At 37.1% G+C, this 25,117-nt stretch overlaps 1 protein-coding gene across 4 annotated transcripts in view; it reads left to right on the top strand.

The window, feature by feature from the left end:
* The window catches only part of LOC134432122 (transducin-like enhancer protein 1), an 81,377-nt gene that overhangs the window by 39,935 nt on the left and 16,325 nt on the right, over positions 1-25,117 (top strand). For 3 of the 4 annotated variants that reach the window (XM_063180564.1, XM_063180561.1, XM_063180562.1), the window contains 8 exons: positions 938-1,142; positions 1,888-1,904; positions 9,828-9,944; positions 12,984-13,037; positions 14,640-14,792; positions 15,673-15,817; positions 16,515-16,705; positions 18,136-18,212. In XM_063180564.1, the coding sequence (XP_063036634.1) occupies positions 938-1,142; positions 1,888-1,904; positions 9,828-9,944; positions 12,984-13,037; positions 14,640-14,792; positions 15,673-15,817; positions 16,515-16,705; positions 18,136-18,212 (959 nt within the window). The remainder of the gene's footprint in view (positions 1-937; positions 1,143-1,887; positions 1,905-9,827; positions 9,945-12,983; positions 13,038-14,639; positions 14,793-15,672; positions 15,818-16,514; positions 16,706-18,135; positions 18,213-25,117) is intronic. The other variant, XM_063180563.1, reaches the window with a different exon arrangement.

Raw genomic sequence — 25,117 nt, 5'->3', positions numbered from 1 at the left:
TATGACTAAGCTAAAGGTGTTTTTGAAGCTTCATTTTCTAAAAAAAAAAAAAAAACAACAAAACTGCTAAGCATTTTAGGCAAATTAAATGGATAGCTGAACTTGGTGAACATTAATAAAACCATGGAAGCTTTAACTAGAAAATACTTAAGCTATGGGGAAGACATTCTAACGTAAAAACTCTGTTTCTAAAGTTACGGATTATTTTAGCAGATTGGTTACAGGGTTGTGTGTCCACTCATTATGATTTTGATCTTGCAAACTCCTTTTAAAAGAGGTGGATGTATTCATTAATACCATGCTTCTTGTGTTGAGAATTCCATGCTATCTAAAATACCTGGATTTTCAGCTCAAAGCTGGCTCCTCAACAGAGCATTAAGTCATGAATAATTTCCCCTCTTTCCCTTAAAAACCTTGGCTAGAATAAAATACAAATGAAACTTTACTAAATATGGAGTTCATTGTATCTTTTACATTCTTTAATATTTAGGATAGAAAGGTACTTTCTGCTTCCAAACTGGGGAAAGAGAGGGATGTGAGTTTAAACCAATCTTGCTGCTGGAACTTTTTTTTTTCAGAGCAGTGATACAGCTTTCTCTGGAAAGGGAAAGGTGTTTGATTCTTCTGCTGCTGTTCTGTGTTGTCAGAGATGCTGTGGCAGGCAGTAGCTGCCCAAAACAACCTATAATTGCTGAACTTATGCGTCAGGCTGCAAAATAAGTTTCTCTGGGATGTGAGCAGAGTTGTCCTCAGACAGCATGATACAATGCACTTATATAGTGTGGTGGGTTAAAGGGGAGGGGCTAGATTAAGAGGAAACAAATAAATGTCAAAATTCACTATAGAGTCTCAATAATTAACCAAACTTCTGCCTTATCCTTCCCAATCTGTCTGCTGTACGTTGTTCTTCTGGGGATGATGATACCACTGGGAACAGCAGCAGCAGTTGCAGGCTCAGCATCTCTCCCATGGCCACGGACCTCCAGTGCCTCTAACACCGCATCCATCAGGACTTCAGCCTCCAGGAATTCCTCCACTTGGAAGCAGTGCTGGCCTTCTTGCCCTCTCCAGTGCTTTGGGTGGGCAGTCTCACTTGGCAATAAAAGATGACAAGAAGCATCACGATGCAGACCACCACAGAGGTGAGAGGCATGGCAGGCCTGATTAGGACATTGCCAAATTTGCGCATTGCTGCAAATTATATGCATCTCTAAAGAATTCAAGTTATATAGAACGAAAAAAAAACTGTTGGCAAACTTTAAAATGTCTGCATATAAACCACTGAAGAAAAATTCAACTTGGAATTTTTCAGTATTTTAAAGGGGATCACTAGGTGTCACCTGCTCTATACTTTGCAGGGCCTTTTGACATCCTGGTAAATGCTTAGTTGTAATAGCAGTGGCCTGCACCATATTGTGGAAGATTGTTAAACTGCATAATGGTGATTTTTTTCAAACAAAGTAATGTTGTTAAATGGGTGGGTGGGAAAGTAGGGGAACAAGAAGTTAAATTTTGAAGTGAATGTGTTTCAAGCAAAGGATTTAGATAATTGCATCTGTTACTTTAGTTTCATAAGCTTAAATTCTAGTACTCAGTTAAATATTGGGCAAAATTGCACTTGACTAATTTTTGAAAAGAAAATAATTTATTCTGTCATGAAATAAAACTAGGCTTTGTGTATGGTTAAACTGTAAATCATGTTTACAAAATACTGTAATTTTCAGGAAATCACTGTATTAGGAATGTGCAATGACTTATATAAATAAAAGCCATTTTAAAACTGTTTGTGGCTTGTGTTCTAATTTTTTTTCCCCCCTTTTTATTTCTGTTCTTGCCTCTGTGTCTGAACGGGCATGTCTGTCCATTTCTTGGTTACTGCGGGAGCAGACAGAGAGCCAGGCACAGTAAGTACCAACATTCCTGCTAATGTTTCCATTTCCAATAATGTGATAATCGGATGATGTGCTGTTTGTCTGTTTTGTCTTCCTTTTAGTTATTTTCATGATACAAGGTGTGTGTGTTTTCTGTTAAGATATATCTTAGTTTATGCGGGACCCCAGATCATCAGTTTGATGGACTGTATGAAGGAGTCTTGTTTCTGAGCAGAATGCTTTTAGGTAAACTTGAACTTTAGTTTGCTTGTTGAAGGCAGAAAGGGGGCACAAAGCTGCAAATCAAAAAGGACGTTGCAAATACAGCATTTTTAGTCCAGAGTTGAGATTTTCAATCTCTAGGATTTTCAGGAATCAGAGTTGGAGAACAGGTGAGAAATTTAATTGTGAGAATTTTAAATGTGTCATGATGGTGTTTGGCCCTAGGAGGTTTTATTAACTGCATATGTTGAAGCCATACTAATGTCACTGCTGCTTAATTTATGCTTCAGGTGTAACTCCTACAGTGATACTTTTTTCCCTGTAGACAGAAGCTGTAATAGATTTGGCCTTCTCTGAAAATCCCTCTAAAGAACTGTTTGCTGCTTTTCATGCTGTTTTGTTTTAAGTGATATTGCTGTATTAATCTGTTAGAGATGGTCATGTGCAACTTAATTCAAGTAACAAAGCTCATTCTGTTTGTTTACATCAGAGGTGAATTTGGGCTCTTTTCTCAATTACAATTTTGTTCCTTTTCTCAATTACAAAAGACAAGAACTAGGAAAAATTGACAGATAGTTGTACAGTGCTAAATTTCTGACTTTTATTGCTGCTTATTTAATATATATAAAAATTATTTCCAGCAAATAATTGCTTGACAATTATTTACTGGAAACTATCTGCATATCTTTTGCAGCAGTCTTTTAGTTTTAGATTACTAAGCAAGAAGCATTCATTTCAGCTTGCTTAATGTTATTAATGACAGTGTGTCTGCAGAAATAATTTTAAGTTGGGTTTTTTATTAAGTCTCTGACTTATTCAGGGCTTTTTGCTCAGTGTGGGACATACTTCTTTGAGTGCTGTTAGTTGACTGCAGGAATCCCCAGCTAGTGGTGGCTCTGTGTTTTGATTTGATATGTTTCATGTCCTTTCCCTGGTCCCAGCTTCCTGCCCTGTTCATCATGCAATTTGGTTTAATTAATTTTTATTTTAAGTAATCTTGATCGAGGGTTTGAATTTAAAGTCAGGTTCTTAGCATTGTAAAATTTGGACTCTGACTTAATCTTGTAGCTGAGAGTAGTTTTTGCCTATGGAAGGAAAAGTATCAAAAATTAAACCTCACTTTTGGGTTGTGGGAGAGTTGCAGGATCACTTGCTTAGTTTACTATAGATGTAAATTTTACTTAAACTGTGTAAAATTGTTGCTGCAGTTGCTTCTGTATCCATATGTCTAACTGATGATTGCTTGCTTATTACCCGAAGCAGAGTGTTTTTATGTTGGTTTATCAGTAATTAACTTTTAAATAATCTGAGTCTTTATGTCATAAAGGAATTTTGCCATGTGGATACACTGAGTTTTGGATACTACACTATGGTCATTCTAGTTTCTTTTTGGCCTCAGTGCAGGATAATACTGCATAGCTAACTTAAACTTTAGTAGCTGAATACAGGTGAACTTGAACTTAAAATTGCTTAAATACATTGTTACATCAAAATCTTAGCAGTAAAGGACACCTTCAATGAAAGAATAACTCAAGAGATAGTTAAGTTCAACTCTATGACTAAAATGATCAGCTGGGAATTATGGGCTCTTCAAGCTTCTCTAATTATCTTACATTTTTAATGGAATTTTCTTTTAATGTAAAATACAGTTTTAAGGATAATACAATATGGGTCCCAAGTACACAAGGGATAGCAACAGGTTTGTTTGGTTGTTTTGTGTGGTTGAAATCCCTTTATAACATTTGGGTCATCAAGATAAAATCAATTTGATTTTCAGAACAGCATTTTAAAAGTAATGGTGCTGCTAAAAATCCTGACAGGGATGCTTTCATCATCCAAGCCACCAAACCCCAGGCAGTTTGTAAGTTACCTATATCCACCATGATGTTTGCTGTTACTGTGCAGTTCTACAGTATGATTTCCATCAAATATGTCTAGCATGACCTTCAAGCCCTATCAGTAAAAGCTAAAAGCTGGAAATGTCAGCTCAAAAAGTTAAAATTTAGCGCCTGTCTATGGGATTTTAAATTGAGGTTTTTGTGACATAACTTTGGGTTAAAGTGCACTGTGACAGATTGGAGCATATTAATTTTTAAATTAGATGTGGATTTATTTTTTTAAAGTCTCCTAAGATAAGCAGTAATGAGCTTTTATGTATTGTATATGTAGAAATACACAAAAACGAGTGACATTCTTGTATTTATAAATTAATATACAGACATGGTTTCATTATTTTTTATTTTGGCCAGTTTAACTACTTTTGTTATATCTAAATTAGCATGGCGTTTTTCTTGTATATATTAGCTCAAGTTCCAGAAAGTAAAATGAAGAAAATTTTTTTGGTAAATCTCACTCATTTGTCTAATGAGTAACATATAAGTTAGTAATAATAGTATACTTCCTACATGAATGCTAAAACTGTGTTGTCAGGTTTAAATTACATGCCTAGGTGGTAATGGCTGGTGGGTTTTGACTGATTTATCTCTTAACTGTCCCAAACTGGGTCGTGTTATTGTGCAAATGCAGGCATCCCTTCTAATGTGGCAAATTCTGGCTGCAGGTAGTGAGGCCAGACAAAGGAAGCAAGTTTTGCAACTGAATCTGAAAGCTTTGGGAGATACCAATATAAAAGAACTTTGATATCCACATTTTTTTCTTTAGGAAATGTGCTTGCAGCAGTTTTCAAACTCGTTGTACATTTTCATTTATCACTTGTCTTCCCACTAGTCTAGTATCCTGTTTGGACAGCACAGAAATGCAAATGTTTTGATGCACTCTGTTGTAACAGTAGTAATTTTCAGACAGTGAAATCTTACTTCATTGTGTGCTTAGGATTTACATTAGTTGGTATTTTTCTTTTGTCCTCATGAAAAATACTGAGCTTATTTTCTAAGGCCTAGGAAGTATTCATAAATTTTCCCAGATATTTTTTGCCTTCATTGTTAAGTGTAAATATTGCTATTGTTTTGTAAAGCAAATGCTCTTTTCCTACAGTTGAAAAATATTCTATGCCCTGAGCTCTGTATCCTGTTCTTTATCTCCCAGTCTTGGAGAAGTTGGGCATGAACAACTGAGTGCTACTTCATTGAAGATATTATGTGCAAGCTGGTTTTGTTTTGTGTTTTAATTCTTTCAATGGGGGAAAGAAATTAATAAAAGTTGTTATATGGAAGTCTATGGTACTGATCAGCATACCACAAGTATGTTTCTTGGACTTTTTGAAGAAAGAATGGCTCCAGGGATTGCTGATATATAAGAGCTCTGGGTTGCTAGAGCAGTTGCAGATTAGTTTGTAGCTGATAGAAGGCAGCATAAGGTTGATGACAAAGGGCAATGGGTTTGAGATATTTTGAGATGGTCTGGTAAAAGTTTTTATGGATACCTTGATTTTGACAAACAATAGCTCGAAAATACTGAAATCAACTTATTCTTTGTTAATGTCTTCTGATTGTGAACTCAAAATAAATTAAAGTGGTACTTGAAAAAAAAGGGAGGTCAAGTAGCTTTCCATCAGGAGTAATTTGACACAAAACTTACTGACTTCCTAAGTCAGCTTTTGCGTTTTTGACATGCGTGTTTCCAGTAAGCATATTGAACAAATTGAAGTTGGTAATTCTGGAACAGAATAGCTTTGAGTGCAATCTTCTTTTGCCTGTCTGGGGGATATTAAAGTCCATCTTCCAGCATCTACTCTATTCCTGTCAGTGAGTCCTAACAAGGACCAACTGGTGTTTTGGGTGTAGTTGTTAGACTTGATCCTGTTTTGCCTACTCAGCAAGGAATTGTACCTGTTCCTGTCCATTTGTGCATATCTGTAGATAGCGCTGGTGTGTGGTGCAGTGGCAGGGCAGCGGTCCCGTGCATGGTTAAATAAAATAACCACAGAGGCTCTACTGAGCACAGCAGGCAAGCCCAGGTCGTTAGCTGTGGTAACTGGCTGAGATGGCTGAGGGATGCACAGCGAGTCAGGGAATGGCCAAGCACACAGCGAGCCATCACACATCTTTGGGGAAAAGGGAGCGAGAGGACTGAGGAGCCCAGCACTAGAGAACATCTTAGTTGGGGCCAGGTGCAGTTGAACCATCTGCACAGATGTAATGTAAACACTGTTATTTAATTGATGTAATGATCAGCATAAAGTCAGTTGTCAGTTCTGCATGTGCTATTCTGTATGAATTGTCTGTGCTGTATTATAAGTGGGGTAATGGGATAAATGAGGTGCTCTCAGCCTGCCCCTCTGGCCCAGTTGAGGTTGGGAAGTGGTTCCTGTGGGGAGCAGTGTGGCATTTGAATAAAGGGCATTATATTCCTAGTAGGGAGCTTACATTCTTACTGTGCATCAGGACCAGGTTTTTGTTTCACATTTGCCTTCTGGTGGTTTCAGTATTTAACTTTTGCTGGCAGCAGAGTTGCTTCCAGATCACAAGTTGCCTGTTGTACAGCATTTATACAGTCTGGTAATTCTGATGGGAAAACGCATGAAACTGATTTTGACCACTTCCTCTGACCTGAGTTTCATGATTTGTAAATGTAGCATTGGTAATCCTTAATGAACTGAACTCTTAAGTATGAAAGGAGTATCCTCAGTCATGTATCTAATCTGTTGAAATTAAGACAAAATAAAATTTGATGCTATGCAGTTTCTCTGTAGGATATAAACTGCATGTGTGTGTATATATATATATAAGTATATGTTTATACATTATTGCCCTTTTTGCTGAATCATTATTGAAGAGCTATCCCAGCTGAAAATTTCTGTAAAGTTATTTTAAAAAAATTACAACCAAATTAAGAATTCTTGTCCCGTTTTTGAAAATAAGTCAGTTGTTAGTAGACCTAGTTAGGAGAACTGAACAGATCACTCTTCAAAAGAGAAAATAAGGAAACTCTAATGTTGTGAGGCTGTTGCTGCTGCCTTCTGGCCGGCCCTGTTTGACAGTGGGCATACAGCAAGTATAAACTCTACCAGAGATAAAATGAGGAAAGGTGGCTTTTAGTATGTTCTCACTGTTCTCTGAACCTTATCATTACAAAGGTAAGAGATATTAATAGCCCAAGGCACCTATGATCATCTCTTTACCAGTTCTTGTATTTTCATTTATTTAATTTGTTCTTCAGTGTTATCAATTTACTATTTGCACTATTGGAAAATATTCATATTTTCACATTGTTGAATGAAATCTTACCTATTTGCTAGTTTAAATTATGGTAGTACTTTACAGTAGGAAGCTGTTTTTTCTTTACCTGGTTTTAGTCAAAGTTGTTAGAACTTTCTTGAACTTCTGTGGGAAACAAAGCAGGAACTTTTTAATTTTTGAGTTTACTCATAGATTTTGCCATAAAAAGAGCAGATTCTTATTTGCAATTTCTGATGTAGCTGCTGGGAAATGAGCTGCTCTACAACAGCTTCCTAGCATGGATGCTCTGATCACAGAGAACAGTGGTTTAAATTAATGTGGTAAGTTATAGAAAAGTGGTGTGGGTATGACCATAGAGGATATGTTTTGCAGAATAAGCTTGTGATGTAATTATATGTTAGTGTGAGAAACCAGTCTTTTGGAGAAAAAACAAATCTAATAATCTTTGTTTGGTGTTTAGGACCCAGTGGGAACTGGCATTTCCTATGTTATATTTCACAGTTTTGAAATTCGACAAGACAAACAGTATAAAATATTGTCAGCATTGTTTAGGTAGAGTAGATTTAAAAAGAAAAAAAAAATCAGCTATAGTAGTTATGCCTATAGGTTGTCACATTTTGCAAGCTGTAACTCCAAATAGCAAGCTTGCTAAATTTTTTCCAAGTGTTGCCTCTTTGCCACCTTTCTGCTATTCATACATTTTTTTTAAACTAAAGTGAGGAGCTGACTTTTTTCTCTTTACTGCATTTGCTTTAATTATTTTAATCTCAATTCTTCAGTAGAAAAATAGAAATTTTTATTTATTTTTATTAAGGAAAGTATCTCTTAACCAAAAGACTTTCTTCCTTAAGAGGAAGATACCTTCTGGTCAAGATTTAACTGACATCTTACTTCTTAAGGTGTTTATGCTGCTTCTTGAGATGCTTCTACTGCCACAAGCATGATGGATTTAACATTAAAATGTTGAAAATTAGTTTTAATGGTTTTCAGACTAGTGAATCCCTGAGTTTGTGTGCATCTGGGAGGAGATAAGGGGTTAAATTCCAAATGTATTTGTCAAGGCAATTAGTTCAATGATCCAACAAGCCCACCTTTTAGCCACAAAACATTTCGGTAAAGACATTATTTTGAGCTTCTTTATACTGAATTTCAATAGACCCTCCTATATGCTTTATGTAAGCCCTTTGGCATTTGTTTAGCTTGAATAGTCATGAATAAAAGAGCTTAGAGTTGGCTTTAAAGTGCAGCTTCTGAATTAGGAAAAAGAGGATTCAGATTGCCTTATGTACCCTGTTTCCTTGTCCTTCTCCTTGGGGCTAAACATTTGTGTCTGAGCAAAACTATCTTCATGTCTTCAGGTTTTGAAGGGGAAGCTATTCAGTGCACAGTTCACTGGCTATTTGTTTAAATTTATGATATATTAAAGTAAATATCTGTCTCTTGGGTAGATCTAAATATGTCCTTTGAGGGCTTACACCGAAGTTCATGTTGGTATTGGACTTCTCTCTTGAGAGAGATGTGTCTGGATGTAAACGCCTGTTTACTTATATATTTATGTGAGCCTATATTTATTTATCTAAGCATGTACTTGGCTTTTAGGATCTAGGCTTACCAGGTCTTTGTGAAAGGAGATTTTTTTTCTCAACCCATTCAGTATTGTTCACAGCATTAACACATCAGTGAACAAATTGCCCTCTTGCATATGCTAATCCTGCACTTAAAAGAACTCATTGTAACACATTTTAATGCTTTAGCTGGAACTGAGATGGAGATGGGAATCGGGAATCACAGGCATATCAAATTGTCATGTGACTGAAAAATGTCTAAAATGCTCTTTGGGTCAACAGTTTGTACTTAGCATAACTTAGCATGAATGAAAGCAGTCCGTGTAGTTTGAGGAAAAGATTAGTCTTTGCTTTTGTCTTTTGTGTGCCTGTGTTGGCCTAGGTTTTTCAGATCAAGTCTGATTAAGCAACACTTTAGCCTTAATTTCACACTAGTAGTGAATGTTATGTTGGAAGTAAAAATATTTGATCTTTGTTTGCAATCCATTTGTTGAAAGAATCAAATTGGAGTTAACTCCAGCTAACAATTGATTACTGCATAACCGTATTCAGCACATACTTGTTATTTTAGGCATTAAAGGCAAGATGCTGTTTATCTGTCCATACCTGCAGGTGTAGGTACCAAAGCCTCGAAAAGTGACTGATCAGTCGGATTGTGTAGTAAATCCCTTTTATTATATGTAATCTGAACATGAAAAAAATAATTAAGTTGTTGTTACTTGTTCATGAATAAACTGCAAGCCTTCTTCTTCTCCTAAACAATAAATTCAGTTGAATTAATTAGTTAAATAGATGGTGACTGACAAGTGAACTAAACTTTTGATAAGTTGAACAGTGAAAAGCCAAGCTTCTTAGAATGTGTGGAGCTGTATATGTTTGCCTGGAGGACTTTGTTTTGAATGAAATTGAATTAAAAGACTTAAGTACGTATCACGTTTCTAAAACATCTATCACATGAATTTGAGTTTTTAGGAATATATGGAGGAATCCTAAAAGGAATCTTTGATTGACCTTGGTTTTTGTCTTTACAGAGTAATTCTCTGTTGGTCCCCGACAGTCTACGAAGCACAGATAAACGCAGGAATGGCCCTGAATATGCCAATGACATCAAAAAGAGAAAGGTGGATGATAAGGATTCCAGCCACTATGTAAGCAAATCTGTGTCTAGGAAATGATTAATTTATTTGCACATACTGTGCTTGTATGAGGAGTAAAAGAGCTGTGAAGACCAAGGCAACATTCCTATAGATGAAGTAGTACATGAATATATGTGCCAGAGAGGCACAGATTCAAATCTTAGGAAGAGTTGTGATTCAGTAGTTTATATATTGTGAAGTAATAGTCCTCAATAGGAGTAGCTGTTTGGGATTCACTGTGGTCTGGGGCATTTTTCAGAGTTTGACATTCTTTCTGGACTCCTCTAGAAACTGCAGGTTTGTTAGAAATGGATAGAGAATTTTGTTATTGAAAGGAGTTGGTAAATTGTAATGATAAGTAGTTATTACCATGCTGAGTTATAATTACCATTACAAATTGCATATGCTGTCAAGCTGTACCAACTTACTGAATTTTACTTCTGGCTGATAAGGCAATTGCAGCAGAAAGTAAATTGAAATGTTGAAAGTTCAGAGTTTTGTGTTCTGCATTTTTAACTAGCTCGCTTGTTGCTTGGTTTTAAAGAGACACTTCAGTGCAACAATGTGAGTGAGCATCAGAAGGTTCACATAGGCTTTTGACTTCAAGTCTAAATTCTCAGCCAAAACACAGGATGGTACTTAAACCGGCCTAAGAAATTAGGACTGGTGTGAGAGAGTACTGAAATGCAAAATTCAAATCTAGAACATACTGCACTTTAATACAGCAATAATGTGGCAAATTATCTGGTTTATGTGATTCGGATCACTAATTAGTTCTTGGTTACTGAAACACAAGACAAAATTAGGTGCCATTTTATTTTCTCAGTATTTGGTAGGGTAATTTTAATTTCTCTCCACTTGGATAATGTCTTTGAGCCCCTATTAGATATTTTAGTGCTGTTAATGGCTTTACAAGTTGTATTTCCACCACTTTCTAATAATAATGTTTTGATTACAGAAGGGTTTGGCAAACTTCCCCATCTTACTCCCTCAACTTTAAGGGTTTGATACTCTATTGGCATTTTTCATTTTTAATATTTGGAGATTAAGCATTCTTAAGGTATGCTTGATATAATAAAAAGGAAGGAAAAGCTTAACTTATTGTTTTTCTTGTGTTTCTACCATAAGGAAATGTAAAGGATGCTATTGCACAGTAGAAGCAGTTTTTAATCCACATTTTAAATGTTTTGCCCTCTGTTTGTTTGACATGGATTTTACAGCTAAAGGCAGCATCAAGTTAAAAAATTTCCAAGGATATTGGAAAGTTCCAGATTTATTCTAATCTTGAAGATTAGTGTTTTTGGAAGGCCCACCAATAAAGCAAATACAGATCTGCTGATTTTGAGCTCATTTTAGATTAATCCCTTGTAGCAACAAGGAAATACTGCTTTTGTCAAAAGGCACATAAATGAGTTGTAGGACCTGTAGCTTTGGAATAATAATAAAAAGTGAATTCATTTCCCCTTTTTAATTATTGGCTAATTTTCATATTAGTACCAATATAGTTTCACTGCATGAATTTATTAGTGAGGAGACTTCTGATATTGGTAGAAGTTACTGGAGATGCCTTTGATAGTCCCAGGAAGTTTCTGTTTATTAAGATGACCGAGTTGCTAGGGTTCACTTAAACATGGCTTTGCAACTATTTTTGTCCTCCTCCAGAGGGGCATTTCTGGCAAACCACTGCCCCTTCTCCCACATTCTCCCACCTGTTCTAGCATTCTGGGTGCTTCATGCTTCTCAGGAGATGGCAGATAAATGAAACTAAAGCTTCCAAGTCTTTTGTTATCACCTGTTGATTGGATAGGTTCCTGAGTTGCAAATAGAATGACCATTGGCACTCTTGGATCCCTAATATCCCTATTATGTTATTTCTTGGAGCGAGATTCAGCTGTTAACAGAAGGGAAGGGTTGAAACTACCTGTTGATATGGGAGCATTTTTCAGTTCAGTTTTGGTGGGTGTTTCTTTTGGTTGGTTGGTTGGTTTTGGGTTTTTTGTTTGGTTGGTTTTGGGTGGCTTGGTTTTGTTTTTTTAAAGCATTGTGGCCTGAAGTGAGAGAAAGTATTTAGTTTTATTTGTGAAAGCTCAAACACTTTAAAAGCAAGAGATGGAGGACAGTTGAGCAATCTTGTATGTCTGGTTTGTTTGTGTAGAAGCTTTTTAACTACAAGTACTTTTATTGGAAATGTCAAACTTCTTCCCACAAAAATTTAAAGTTTTGACATTCACTTCATTTCTTTGTTTGATTTTGAGTCAGGACTTGCCTTCTGATTGAAACACTCTGGGGTGCTGTGGAAATCACTAGACCTCTGTATCTGGATGTGTCTACTGGGGCATCCTGGCCCCTGTTGGAGCAAGGGACCAGGAGCACTACAGTGACAGCAGTCATTAGTAGACCAGCTCAGGTGAACATCAGTCTAAGTGAAACAGTCAAAATGCAGTTTGACAAGCTGCAGCAGAACATTTCTGTTTAGGAACATCCAAGTATTTTGCTTTTCTTGGGCAGAAATGTTGAAATTCCTTGGCATTTCTGAAGTTTTTTCTTCCCAGAACTTTTGATTCCAAAACTTGCCTTTCTGTAAAAGGGGGAAAATGGTACTATCACTTTAAGAAAGATGATTCATCAAACATGGCAAAAAGCTCTATTTTCCTGACATCTGTTTTTTGGTGTTTTTCCAGATATGCACAAACAGTACTTTCTCCAAATTAACACAAGTTTAGTGTATGAGCAGAGTACCTTTCTCTTTTAGGGGAAGTGATAACACTGCTTATGGTGGTATTGAAGGGTGGGTTTTGGACCTTCTTGCTGACTGATGATGAGATCCCCATTCTTCAACTAGTTCTACCTTACTTGGGTTTTACTATTATAGCAGAAATAAGGTGTTGTGTTTCTTTTTTAATTATTGTCCCTGCTGCTAATAACTGAATGAAAGTCTGTTTGTTTTTTGTTTAGGAAAAACAAAAAATGTCTGAGTAGATGCGTAATTATTCTGTCTGGGCTCTTATTGTACTAATTGAAATGAACACTATATTTATTTATTTTTAATAGGACAGTGATGGGGACAAGAGTGACGATAACTTGGTTGTAGATGTATCCAATGAGGTAACTTTTTTCATTTTTGTAGTCTTGACGTTTGCCCAAAGGTGAAAGGAAAAGTACATTTAGTTGTTAGAAGAAAAATAATCCTCTGTGGATATGTTAAAATATTCACAACTTCTCCTTTTTATTAGTACTATGTCTTCCTCTGAGATTTATCTGGTTGCCTTCTCAGTTTTTTCTTCTGCTGCTTTGTCCAGGTCTTCTCTCTTCGCAGTTAACATTCTGACACTTCACAGCTGCCCTGTAGTGTAGAGGGTTGTGGTGAACTGCATGTGAAAGGCTGAGATTTTCAAACTCCTGTCTTTGAATGAAAAAGGAAGGAAGACATTATCTAATGTTCTATTTCATAGTAGGGTTGTTATTTAAAAAATTACCTTAAAAATTGCTTGTATTTTAATCTCCTATGTTAAAGACATTTTCCATAAATGCTGTTTTTCTAGAATGAAGTTATTTTACAAGATTGTAGACACTTTTACAAGATTATAGACACTTTTTTTTTCTCCAGGGCTGAGATTTGGTAATGGCATCAAGGTAAAGGGATGGGTGCCCCCTTTTCTTCATCTTTTCTTTCCTATAGCACACAGATTTAGGAAGCCTGAATATGGTAGTGAGGTTCTTCAGGTCTGTGAAACGGAGAGAAGTGCCCTCAGCAGCCCAAGGTGCCCAAACAATGTCAGCCAAGTAGAAAAATGGGTGTCCAACTAGTGATTTTAATAATCCTTTCAGAAGGTCGGCTTACAATGAAACTGCTTAATAATCAGTCAGTAGACTTATAGCCCTTTTGTGAGGTGTGATTTCTCCCTGGTGCTATTCTTATGAGCCAGAGGAGCGTGGAGAACCTGCAGAGCTCTGATAGCATTGTAACTCATGGGGCTGGCTATTTCAAGTTAAAGTAAATGCAGAGAGTGCCTCTGGAACAGAGAAAAAATAATCACCTGAGAGGTGATTTCAGTTTTTCTGTAGATGTAAGTGGCAAGGCAATTACAGATGGTGTTTAGCAAAAATGTGGCAGCTATTATGGCATATAAAGATCCCTGTATGAGCCATACCACTTAAGAGCTGGACTCAATGATCCTTGTGGGTCTCTTCCAACTGAAAATACTCTGTGAAATCTGTGAAAGCATGAGTCTGCCTCTTCTTCTGAAGGTAGAGATAAGCAAGGTTTTTATCACCTGTAAGAGATTTTTGAAATGTTTATTGCAACTAGCAGAGCATGGAGAACATACATGATAAAAACTGTGTCAAGTTACTGCAGTTTCTGTTGGTCTTCCTTCTCTTACCACATTTGCTGCACTTTCTTTAGTTTGTACTTAGGTATGCTTTGCAAGCTCTGTGCTTGAAAACAATTTATGATTACATGTAGTGTACAATAAAAACAGATTCCTTATTATATGACTTCATGTACTTCTCTAGGTTGATGAAGGGATTTCAAGTTTTTTTCTACAAAGATAACAAAACATCTTGTCATTTGCACTTACTGTTTAAATTCTTCTAGTTCGGTGGGGTATTTTTGTGGTTTTTTTCCTCCCATAGACTCCTTAGTGGTGTTTGTGTACCAGTTTATGACACAGTTCTATGCTGTTCTTCCCTTGCCATTGTTTCTAGGATCCCTCTTCCCCAAGGGCAAGTCCCACTCATTCACCCCGTGAAAACGGTATTGATAAAGCCCGCCTACTGAAGAAGGATGCCTCCAGCAGCCCAGCCTCTACAGCTTCTTCAGGAAGTTCCACTTCCCTCAAATCCAAGGAAATGGGTCTGGTAGGTAGCAGTCAGTGGTCCAGCTAGTCTTCTTTCTTGTAAAATCCGACTCTCCACTTTTCTGCAACTACTTGTGGCACAAATTACCCCTCATTAAACATTTGAGGCTGCAATTGCCTACTGTTTTCCCAGATCTTTAAAGTATTATTGAGCTTTCTTCCTCAGCAGTATTTTCTGCCTTGTTTTGATTTCTTCTATTTCCTACATTTCTGTCAAATGCATTGCAAATTTATTACAAGGAGCAAGAGTTGCTTAAGCATTGGCTTGGTGGTTTTTTTGGAAGCAATAACTTATGGTTTTACATGGCATGTAAAACCACCATGGCATGTGGTAAAAACCACCATTTTTACCATGGCATGTAAAAATCACTAAGAAGTTCTTCAGACTTTTTTGTTAAACTCTTCTAAATAGGCTGTTATTCCTTGGAGACTTTTTCTTGTAGTATCCCTAATAATTTGATCTGATTCTCTCTGTCATGTTTTTTTTTTATGCTCTCAACTATATTTTGGTGGTATTTTGGTTTTTGCAGTTGGATTTTCTGTGTCAAATAATAATTGAGATATTAATGATTTCAAACTAAAGTGGTTTGGTAATGCATACTGCATTTTCCTGAAGAAAAAAATTAGCTCAGGCATTCCTTTTTATATGTCAGTAGAAGAGGGAAAATAACTTTCTACATTTCTTATTTTAATTTTGGCAGCAATCAAAAAGGTCAACATTTCTCTCTCACGAGTTAATGTTGTCAGCATTGTGTGGATTTATGAAAATTGGCTGAGGGACTAGGTAGTAGGTGCCCAGCATCCCAGCTGCTGTTGTGATAAATTGTATAATATGGCCTGGATTAAAAATAATACTCATTTAATTTGTTTAATGATACCAGCATGAAAAAGCCAGCACGCCTGTTCTGAAATCCAGCACACCAACTCCTCGAGGTGATGTGCCAACCCCAGGCACTAGTGCAACTCCAGGACTCCGTCCAGGCCTTGGCAAACCTCCAACAATGGACCCTCTGGTTAACCAAGCTGGTAAATGCATTACCTCATGGTTTTTTATGGTTCCAGAATTAATCTTTTTTTTACACATGTGACTGCTAACTAAATATATTGCTTTGTTCTTGATATCAAGAGAGGGCTTGATGAGAAGCAGATGTTTGGATTATCAGGAGTTTGAATATCTTTCTGTCTCTTAGTCTTCTTTGTTTACTTTTGTCTTTATCTTTTTTTGCAAATAATCCAGAGACTGAATGCAATATAAAAAGACTTCTCAGAAGTTTCTGGTACATACTCTGCATGCAGTCTCTTCTACGGTCTTTGTCTGAATCTACTAATATTTGCTGCAGTGCACAGCTTGACAAATGCCGGGGGAAGTTTACTTTTGCTATTCAGGCTGGTACACACAGTTGCTTCAGACATGAGCTGTGTAAACCATGTCTGTCAGCTTTACTGCTTAATTTGGCAAAGAAGAGATTAATGTAAACAGGGGAATATTACAGAAATGGAAATAGGTAATGCTAGAAGAGATTGCTAGAAGTAATCAGCAAGTTCAGACTTCAGTAGATCTTATTTACACTGAAAAGAGCTGGTGGTACTGACAAATTATGGCAATGTTTCTTGACAGCGTGTGAGGGGGGAAGGCGAGGTGTTTTAGGAGAGGAAAAAAAGGGGCTTCTTTCCTGTATGTAGGAATACATAAATAAACCCACTTAATTTCATGATTCTGTAGCTGCAGGTTTGCGGACCCCGTTGGCAGTACCAGGACCATACCCTGCTCCGTTTGGAATGGTACCTCACGCTGGCATGAATGGAGAGTTAACCAGTCCAGGGGCAGCCTATGCCAGTCTGCACAATATGTCACCCCAGATGAGTGCTGCTGCTGCTGCAGCTGCCGTGGTCGCCTATGGAAGATCTCCTATGGTAGGCCATACGTTGCATGCAATCTCAGCCCTGTGAGTTGCGGTTCACTGAGAAAAGCCGCATGCTTCATTTACCACTGCAGAATTCCCAACTCATAACAGTGCCAGAGGCTTGGCAGCTTCACTGCGTGCTTCACTGCATGCTTCGCTTTGCTGTGTGGCTGAAGAAACAAATTTGCACCTTGAAAGCAAAGAATTTCAGTGTATTAGTGTATGTTTTCTTTGTCCTTCACCTTCATCAGGGTTTTAACTGATGAATAAAGGCCAAAACATTATTTTGTGCTGCTGTAATTGAAAAAATAGTTTTGGTACACACAAAGTATTTCATCTGCTTTTTGGTTGCTGAACCACATTTGTATTCCATATAGACATAGCAAATTAATCTTGAAGCATGTAAAAGATTTTTTTTTTTTTTATCTGGGTCTCTGTACCTGTTTTTTTGGGGTTTTTTGTGGAAATCAACCTGAGAAATTGGTCAGTACCTATTTTGGAGCTCTGAGATCAGGTGTGTTAAGAATAGTTGCAGTTGTGGGTGTAGTAAGTAAATGGAACCTGGTAGTTATAGTGGCTGTCACACAGAATAACCTAGGGTCCTGACTCTCTAAACATGAGCTTTGTCTATGCAGAAAGCTGCTATAAACTTACCTACTTGTAAATTTGCAAAGTTGGATTTATGCTTGTCAACTTCTCATTACTGTTTCTACGACCACTTTTTTCAAACTGGTAAACAGGGCTTTTGTGTGAAAATGTTCAAATTTTAAATAGCTTACACCCTCCTTTTAAAGTAATAACAATGTTTATTTGATTATAACGTTCAGAAGAAAAACTAAGACTTTTTGGTCAACTTTTTCTGCTTGGATTATTTGATAAACATACTCAAGATATAAAAATTCAGTGAAATTGCAGTATGTAAAGAGAATGTTGGTTTTTTTTAAGCTGTGGATGAGCTTGTTTGCACCCCACAATGTGTCTGAGAGATCTCTCAGCTGCTGTGCCCACACAGAATGCTGTGGAGGCATTGAGATCCTAGCTGGGGCCCAGAGCTGCTTTCCAGCACCTCACTGTGCCAGCCTGAGTACGTGCTAGGTCTCCCAGGAGTGAAAAGCACTGGCATAGCTTGTTGCTGACATGGACTCTGATTCCAGGGCCAACACAGGACTCTCCCTGCTAACCTGGACTGCTGGGTAATGCTCAGTGTGTGAGTGCATGATAAATTATTTTCTGCTTTCGTATGAGTGCTTCTATCAAAAGAATGCTCAGGGAAAAGGTCTGGGTTTTGCCCCCCAGTGGAGGGTCAGTGGAGTTTCTGATACTGTGGGTAAAAGCCACCTTTTGGTTGAATGCAGAGTATCTTGGGAGTGGAGAAAAGAGACTTGCTGAGAAATGGATGAGAAATTCCAAGTGTAAGATTAATTCACTTTTTGTTGTCAGGTTGGGTTTGATCCTCCTCCTCACATGAGAGTACCTGGAATCCCTCCAAATCTAGCAGGGATTCCTGGGGGAAAACCGTAAGTAACTTTTAACATTTTGGTAACTGCTGCAATATTTAGAGGGAATGAAGTTATATTTGTCAGTGAACAGGGATTCCAAAGCAGGGGGTGGTGTTTGGTTGTTTTTAGAGGGTGTTTTAGACTTCTCTAGGTAAAACCTGCAGCATAAAAGTTCTCAAATGGTAGTTGTCATATCCCAAAACAGGTATGTATTTCCTAACAACCTATTTCCAAGTCGTTGAAGGTAAATGTTAAGGCTTTTTTTATTTCATTCTTTCTGGGGAAAGTTAAGGGGATGACAAACTAAACAGTAAATAGTGGTAAAATGTGTTAGATAAAAATATGTTGAAACTAAAATTTGCACTACGTCAGGATAAATGTGTATTGCAAACTTGCAGACTCCTTGTCTGGCACTTGTTTTATCAGGCATGGGAGTCTGCAACTGATGACAGGACGTATCTGGAGCAGTTACTTTAGCAACAGATTACACACACTTTGCATAATGGAGCAAGCTATTTACAACTTTTGTGTGAGTGCAGCTGGAGAGCAAAAGGATGATGAAGCAGTTGTGGAGCAGGTGGTGCATAGATGTAGAAGAGGTTCCACAATAAGTATTTTTATTTAAAAGTTTTGGTTATTGGTGAAGCAGTTATTAAATAAAATGGTTCTGTGATGCTGTGACTTATTAGTGTCTCAATAAAATAAGTTCAGCAGCATACATGAAATGTTTCAGTAATTTGGCTTTGGTAGACCATTGACCCTGAACTTCACCAGTGCAGTAGACTCATGAGCACGTATGACCTCTGAAAATACACAATTAATGTTTACGTATTTCTGGACGGGTAGTCTATGTGGGTACTAACAGAGCAAATTTAATTCAGCTGTTTTTCTGGAGAGAATGAGGCAGAGAGCACTCCTAACAGGTTTTTCAACACTCTGTTAGAACCTGTTCTTTGTTCACACTTGACAGTCAGTCCTGACTTCTCATTCAACAGGAGCTTGCAATTAGAGTAGTTTTTCTCTAACTAGCTGCTTACATAATTTTGAAACTTATTTAACACATTGGACTTTCTGTGCAGGATGTTAATGTTTCATAATGCCTATTTACCAATCTATATTTAATTTTTCCTTTTGCAGTTTCAGGAAACATTTAGAAACTATTACTTTTAGGATGCCAAGTTGTCTGACAGGCTGTGGTGAAAACTATATACTCATGCATTTCTGTTTGCTTTGATTTTGGACTAGTGATACCTTCTAATGTCATTCTTGCAAACATCCTTGAAAGAATACCAGATTACAGGCCAAAAAAAAAGTATGTTTTCTTCTGATTTTTTCCTATAACAATAGGGAAGCAGCAGACTTGGTTTGGAAAGCCATCCTGAATGTGTTTTTGTGGTTATCCACCATGCTTCTGGGAACAGGCTTAGCTATCTGTTCAGTGAGAAACCTGAACAGTGTGAGAAACCTGTTAAATCTTGGTTGTACTTAGAGCTGGTGGTGTGTTCACAAGATTAGTGAAGTGAGGGCTCAATGAGTTGGTGTTGTGTATCAAATGTGGTGTATTTAAATTTAGTGCAGTAAGGATCAGGCTTTGTACTCAAAACTCAGACATAGTCTTGCTGACTGTCATACAATTTGGCATACTTAAATTAAATGCTTTTGAAAATCATATAATAAAGTGGCTCTATGTTTTTACTTCTAAACAAGTGTGTTCATAAGCTTTCAGTAACATTTCATTGCCTTGCAATATTTTATATTGTAATCTAGTGAAACCTATTTTTGTTCAGAAATTTTGTTCACAGAAGTTTTCTGTGGCTGAGTTCTAGCTGTTACACTGTTCAAGGACAGCATATGTATACTGCTCTACTTTGTATCCTGGTAATTTAGCTGAATTAATCAGGAGTGGGGGGAAACTGTGGGAGTTGCTTGGGTTTTTTAAATGTTTTTACCACTTCATTCACACTGCTTCATATGTTGCCTGCTTCGATACATACGCCCTAGTCACCACTTCATTTAATGTGTTCTGCAGTGTTTTGGGGGTTTTTGTGGTCATGTTACTTGTACATTTCTTCTAAAATTACTTCTTTGCTTATCTTAGTGAAGCAAGTCTAAAATTTTTATAAACTTGTGGAACTGTCTTTCCATTGACAGCTATAAAACAATCTCATGTTCTGGTCTTGATTGGCTAGATGCTGTCTGCTACCTGCAGCATTTGCAAGTATCTCACCTACTTCAGGTTTTTCTCCTGTAGTTTCTGTAGAGAGCAGATATAATCACGCAAACTGGTGAAGTATGCTTTGTTTATTTTCAAAGTCGGGCTTTTTCTTGATTGCCGATACGCTGACGCATTGAATTTGTTTTATTAGATGTGAAGTTTTAGTAAGTCTTGTTGCAAGTGCTACAGAGAATTTTTGAATTGAACTATTGAATCCCCATTCATATGTGTATGCTTTAGGCTGCACATTTTTAATCAATGGTTATGATTATACTGGTTTTTGACCCAAGAGAAAATTATGCTCCCTTCTTTCTAAAGAAAGACGCTTCTGATAGCAGCCAGGTTTTTGTAAGCCTTGTATATTCTGAGGTCTGTTATTGATCTTCTTGTTAGAAAAATGTGTAGCCTGTTAAAAACCCACTTGGACATGAACATGTGGTGTCTGAGTCCTGAATGCTTTTGTTCTGATGCTTTTAAATATGCCCTGGACTGTAAGTTTTTGGTGTGTTGCTCTAATTTTTTTTTTCTTTGCATAGTCTTTCTAACAAGTACATAGCTTTTAGTGTTCTATAGCTGCTGAAATAACATTCTTATGGATTTCTGGTTTATGTGAACCATGCCTTTTAATAGCTAGATTTTGGACTAAATACAGAGTTTCAAGATTAGTGGTAAGATTTATGTCCACAGTACTGCTTCCTTGGTGTATAAAATTCTGAATTAATGTTAGTATTGAGAACAAATGTATTTCTCAGCGTGTTTTCCTGGGCAGTGAAAGCAGCTGAAAATATATGTTTCTAATTCTAGTAGGAAAAGGAAAACTTTATGTGGTAAATGTTAAATCTTCCTGCTTCTACTTGTAAGTTGTCTTTTCACTGTGTTTGTGGAGAGGTACACTATACTCTTTTGGAATACTCTTTTGGAATTGCTTGATTTCAGTTCTGTTCTGTTCTTCAGATCTTCATACTTTTACAGTGAATGTACTGTGAGAGATATTGTAAAGGACAGCTAATTTTACTGTATTATAGGAGATTAAGGGCTATGTGCATCCCTGCCATTTATCTCTAAATAGAATCATTTGGTGACATGTTTGAAGATGAAAATTAAGTCATTTCTGTACAAACATAACAATAATTGTTTCTTGGCATTTTGTTCTATATGATGAAACAACACACTCAGATATTAATGTTTTTTTGTGATAACTACAATTAAAAATGAGCTGGAGTGCAAAGAAAAGCTGAAAGCAAAATGCAGTTGTGAATGGAAGGAACTTTTTGCTTTCTTATTTTGCTGTGGGTGGTACTGTTCTGCTAGTTAAAGAAGTCTGCTTGAATTGAAGGGATGAAGTGGAAGTTTTTGAGGGATTTTTTTTTAAGACCTCACTTTAGTAGGCAGGAATTGTGTGCATTTGTACATCAATCTGAATACTTAAAGTAGCTGGCAGGTAGTTTAGTTAATTTCCTATATTCTTGGGTAGTGAATTAATTATCCTGAACTCTCCTCAGCATGTCAGATGGTACTTACTTATTTGGAAATTTGAGAAATAAGCTGAGAAACTGGTTTGTATTAGTATCACTTAACCATGTTGCTGGGCATAGGAATTCTGAATACTGCTTTGACACACATGAGAGAAGTCCCTGGATGCAGTAATCCAGAAGATTATTTCCATTATTCAGAAATAATATAAGTATACTATTTCTCAGAACTCTTCGAAGCAAAATGCACAGACATTTGTCTTATAATTGTTCTTGTCGTAATATTCTGTTAATATGTATTACTTGATATGTACTTACCTTATTTTTATATTGAATGTTTTAATTGCATTTTTAGAAGATAATTTTCTTTGTTTGTTGTTAGCCCAACACAAGGAAGGCTCTCCTTTGACCAAAGAGGGATAATCATGGAATCAATGATAGGATAGCCATCTTTCATACAGGCAGAATGTTCTGAGTGAGACAGAAAACTGTGCTAGTCTTGAGACTAAACAGCAGTTTCTGGCATACATGATCAGTTCTAAAAGAAAAATGGGTGGTCGAGTGGTGCTTGTTAAGTCCTGACCTTTAGGGAACTCAAGAATTTGCTGGATTTTGCTAGTTGTTGACTCCTATGAGGTTAGATAATGAAAATTCTTGCACTTTTTGAGAATTGAGGCCTGTGAATATGTCTAGCGCACTAAAAATTGAATCTTCTGTAGGTGTGGACCTGTATGTACAGTCCTCCCCAGAAGTAGCAGGATCTCTTTCATGATGAAGAGGAAGCCAAAGACTGCAGCGTTTGAGCTGCAAATAATCCTTTGCACTCCTGCTGTCTCCGGTCCTGTGTTCTTCTGGAGACAGACACTTTTCCTTGTCCAAGAGTGTCTGGAGTGTCAGTCTGGCAAGCCATGCAAGCCTTTTCAAGGTTAAAAGGTATCATGTAACAAAAGTTATACCATAATACCTAGCAGAGACGAGTCGCTAGACTACCATACCGTAAGTATGCTGGCAGTGGTGATGTCAGCATTACATGTGACATATCTCAAAGCAAACAGGAACATTTACTGTTTTGTGTGCTTGTCTTGGCAGAGGGATTTGGCAAAGTGTAGCCATTTCTTTCTACAGTGGATTGCAAATAAGTTGCACTGTAGAAAAAGCTGTCTTGTCTTGTAAGAAACTGGTCTGGTTGTTAGGCCATCAAACTAAACAAATGCTAAAAAAGAGGGACTGCTTCTACGATTAGTATAGCCTCTCTTTAAACGTAGACATAGTGGTAAAATTCTACATGATTTAAAAATACAGTAGGTAGGCCTCTGATGTTTCAAAGCATAAGAGTCACTACAGTTCTACAGTAAACAGGAAGTACTTGAAAAATGTTTCTATTGTCTTCCTCACATCCCATCTCAGCAAGAACTGAGGAGCTCTGTGTATGCACCTAAGCATTTCAAAACACGAATTATTTAGGTAGTTTGAATTGAACAGAACATTTAAGCTGTAACCTTCAAATTAAAAAAAAATAATGGACAAGTAGATTATTAATCTTGGAGATGCTGGAAAAAATTGCCTAATACGTGCTTAATTGTTTTGCTTCAGTCCATGATAAAAGCAAGGGTGGGCTGAAACTTCAAAGTTATATGGTTCTGTGTACTCTTACTGCTAACAATTACTCTGCAACTGACTTTGATCTGGAGCCCAGGATGGGGCAAAGCTTTTCAGTGTTTTAATGCTGTGACTCTTTTGTTGGATTCTGTAGATGAACCTGCGCAGTTCAGCCTCAAGCAGCCTTGTTGCCACTCCTGTTCTGCTTTCTCTCCTGCCCCGTGTCTGATCTGTTTAGTGAATACCTACTTTGGGATTCAAAGGCGGGATTTGTAGGACCTACAATCTTGTGTCTCTTCTTCTTCGCAGAAAGGAATGGGTTTCTAGTTAAGCCTTTATCATTACTGTAATTCTTCAAAAAAAAGACAAAAAGGTTCCCACGGGACAAAATACATTTGATATACTGTGTGCTTTGTGTACATGTAAGGGAGTGCACTTCCTTCCTTACCTTACATTTCCTATTCCTGTCATTTCTGTGCCAAAAAAGATGTCATCTTTTGCACTTGCTCGTTCTCTATTTCTGTGTACTCTCTGAGTAAGCTTTCTGCTTATACGCCCAACCATGAAACATGAATGAGTACAGGAATTGCATGCATATGTACTATTCGTTTCTCCTCTTTTTAAGAGCAGTTACTGTTAACCATTTTTTGCCCTTCACTTAAGAAAAGACTTGGGATATTGCATAGATTGACTGTTTCCAGTCTTAGTTTCTGTATGGAAGAGCTATGGAGTTCTTTCATCTCTCCTCATGGTTTTTCAAAGGAATATCTTATGCCCAGAAGCAGAGCAGATTCAGTTGCTTTGTGATGTCTGTTCCAGAACCAGGCCTCTTCCTTGTTCCTTCATTTCAAACTATGTGATACTTGGGAACATGTAAAAAAATGCCTTGAAAATACTAGCTTATTATTCAGGACTGAAGATTTAATAGAAATAGCTATTGTTGGGTTCTTGGAAGATGGATGGAGTACTAATAGTTGAACTACAGTGATTGAAGATTTCCGAGGAAGAAAGTAGATTTGGAAAATAAAAGGAAGTTCTGAACAGAGAATATATTAGAAAAATAAATGTTTCAGTAGGGTGATGGCATCTTATTAGTGGAAAAACCAAAAAAAGAATACTTATCTCTCAGTGTTTTTTATCCACTTCAGCCTCTTGAAGGATGTTGTTGATGTAACAACAGCATCAAAAGCATGATGGATGCACTTACAACAAAAGTAACAGAAAAGGAGCTCACTAGTATAGCAAAAGCCAGCATTTTACAGTAGCATTTTCATTAGTAGTTAAAATAAACAAACAAAGAACCCCCCCCGCCCCCCCGCACCTGAAACCTTTATTAGTTGGGATTTGTGCCCTTGCCCTTGAGCAGAGCTGACTTACTTTTCAGTGACCATGAAAAAATAATTTCATGTACTTTCCCTGAAGAGTGTTTTTATTCAGTGCTAGAACGTCACTTCCTCAACCTTCAGTTTCCACAAACTGGAAATCATGCAATGAATACAGATAAAAGGTATTTCTGAAGTGCCAAAAGTACCTGGAAAACTGAGCCTTTCAGGTTTTTCAATTTACGTATTCAAGAAAACATAATTTTGAGAAGATGATATCAGCTTTCTGATGAAATCTGTGTGCAGCCACTCTGT

Source organism: Melospiza melodia, chromosome Z, assembly GCF_035770615.1.
Source record: "Melospiza melodia melodia isolate bMelMel2 chromosome Z, bMelMel2.pri, whole genome shotgun sequence".
NCBI classification, from domain to species: Eukaryota; Metazoa; Chordata; class Aves; order Passeriformes; family Passerellidae; genus Melospiza; species Melospiza melodia.
The sequence above is the reverse complement of the archived record's forward strand: the minus strand, read 5'-3'. Positions and strand labels throughout refer to the sequence as shown.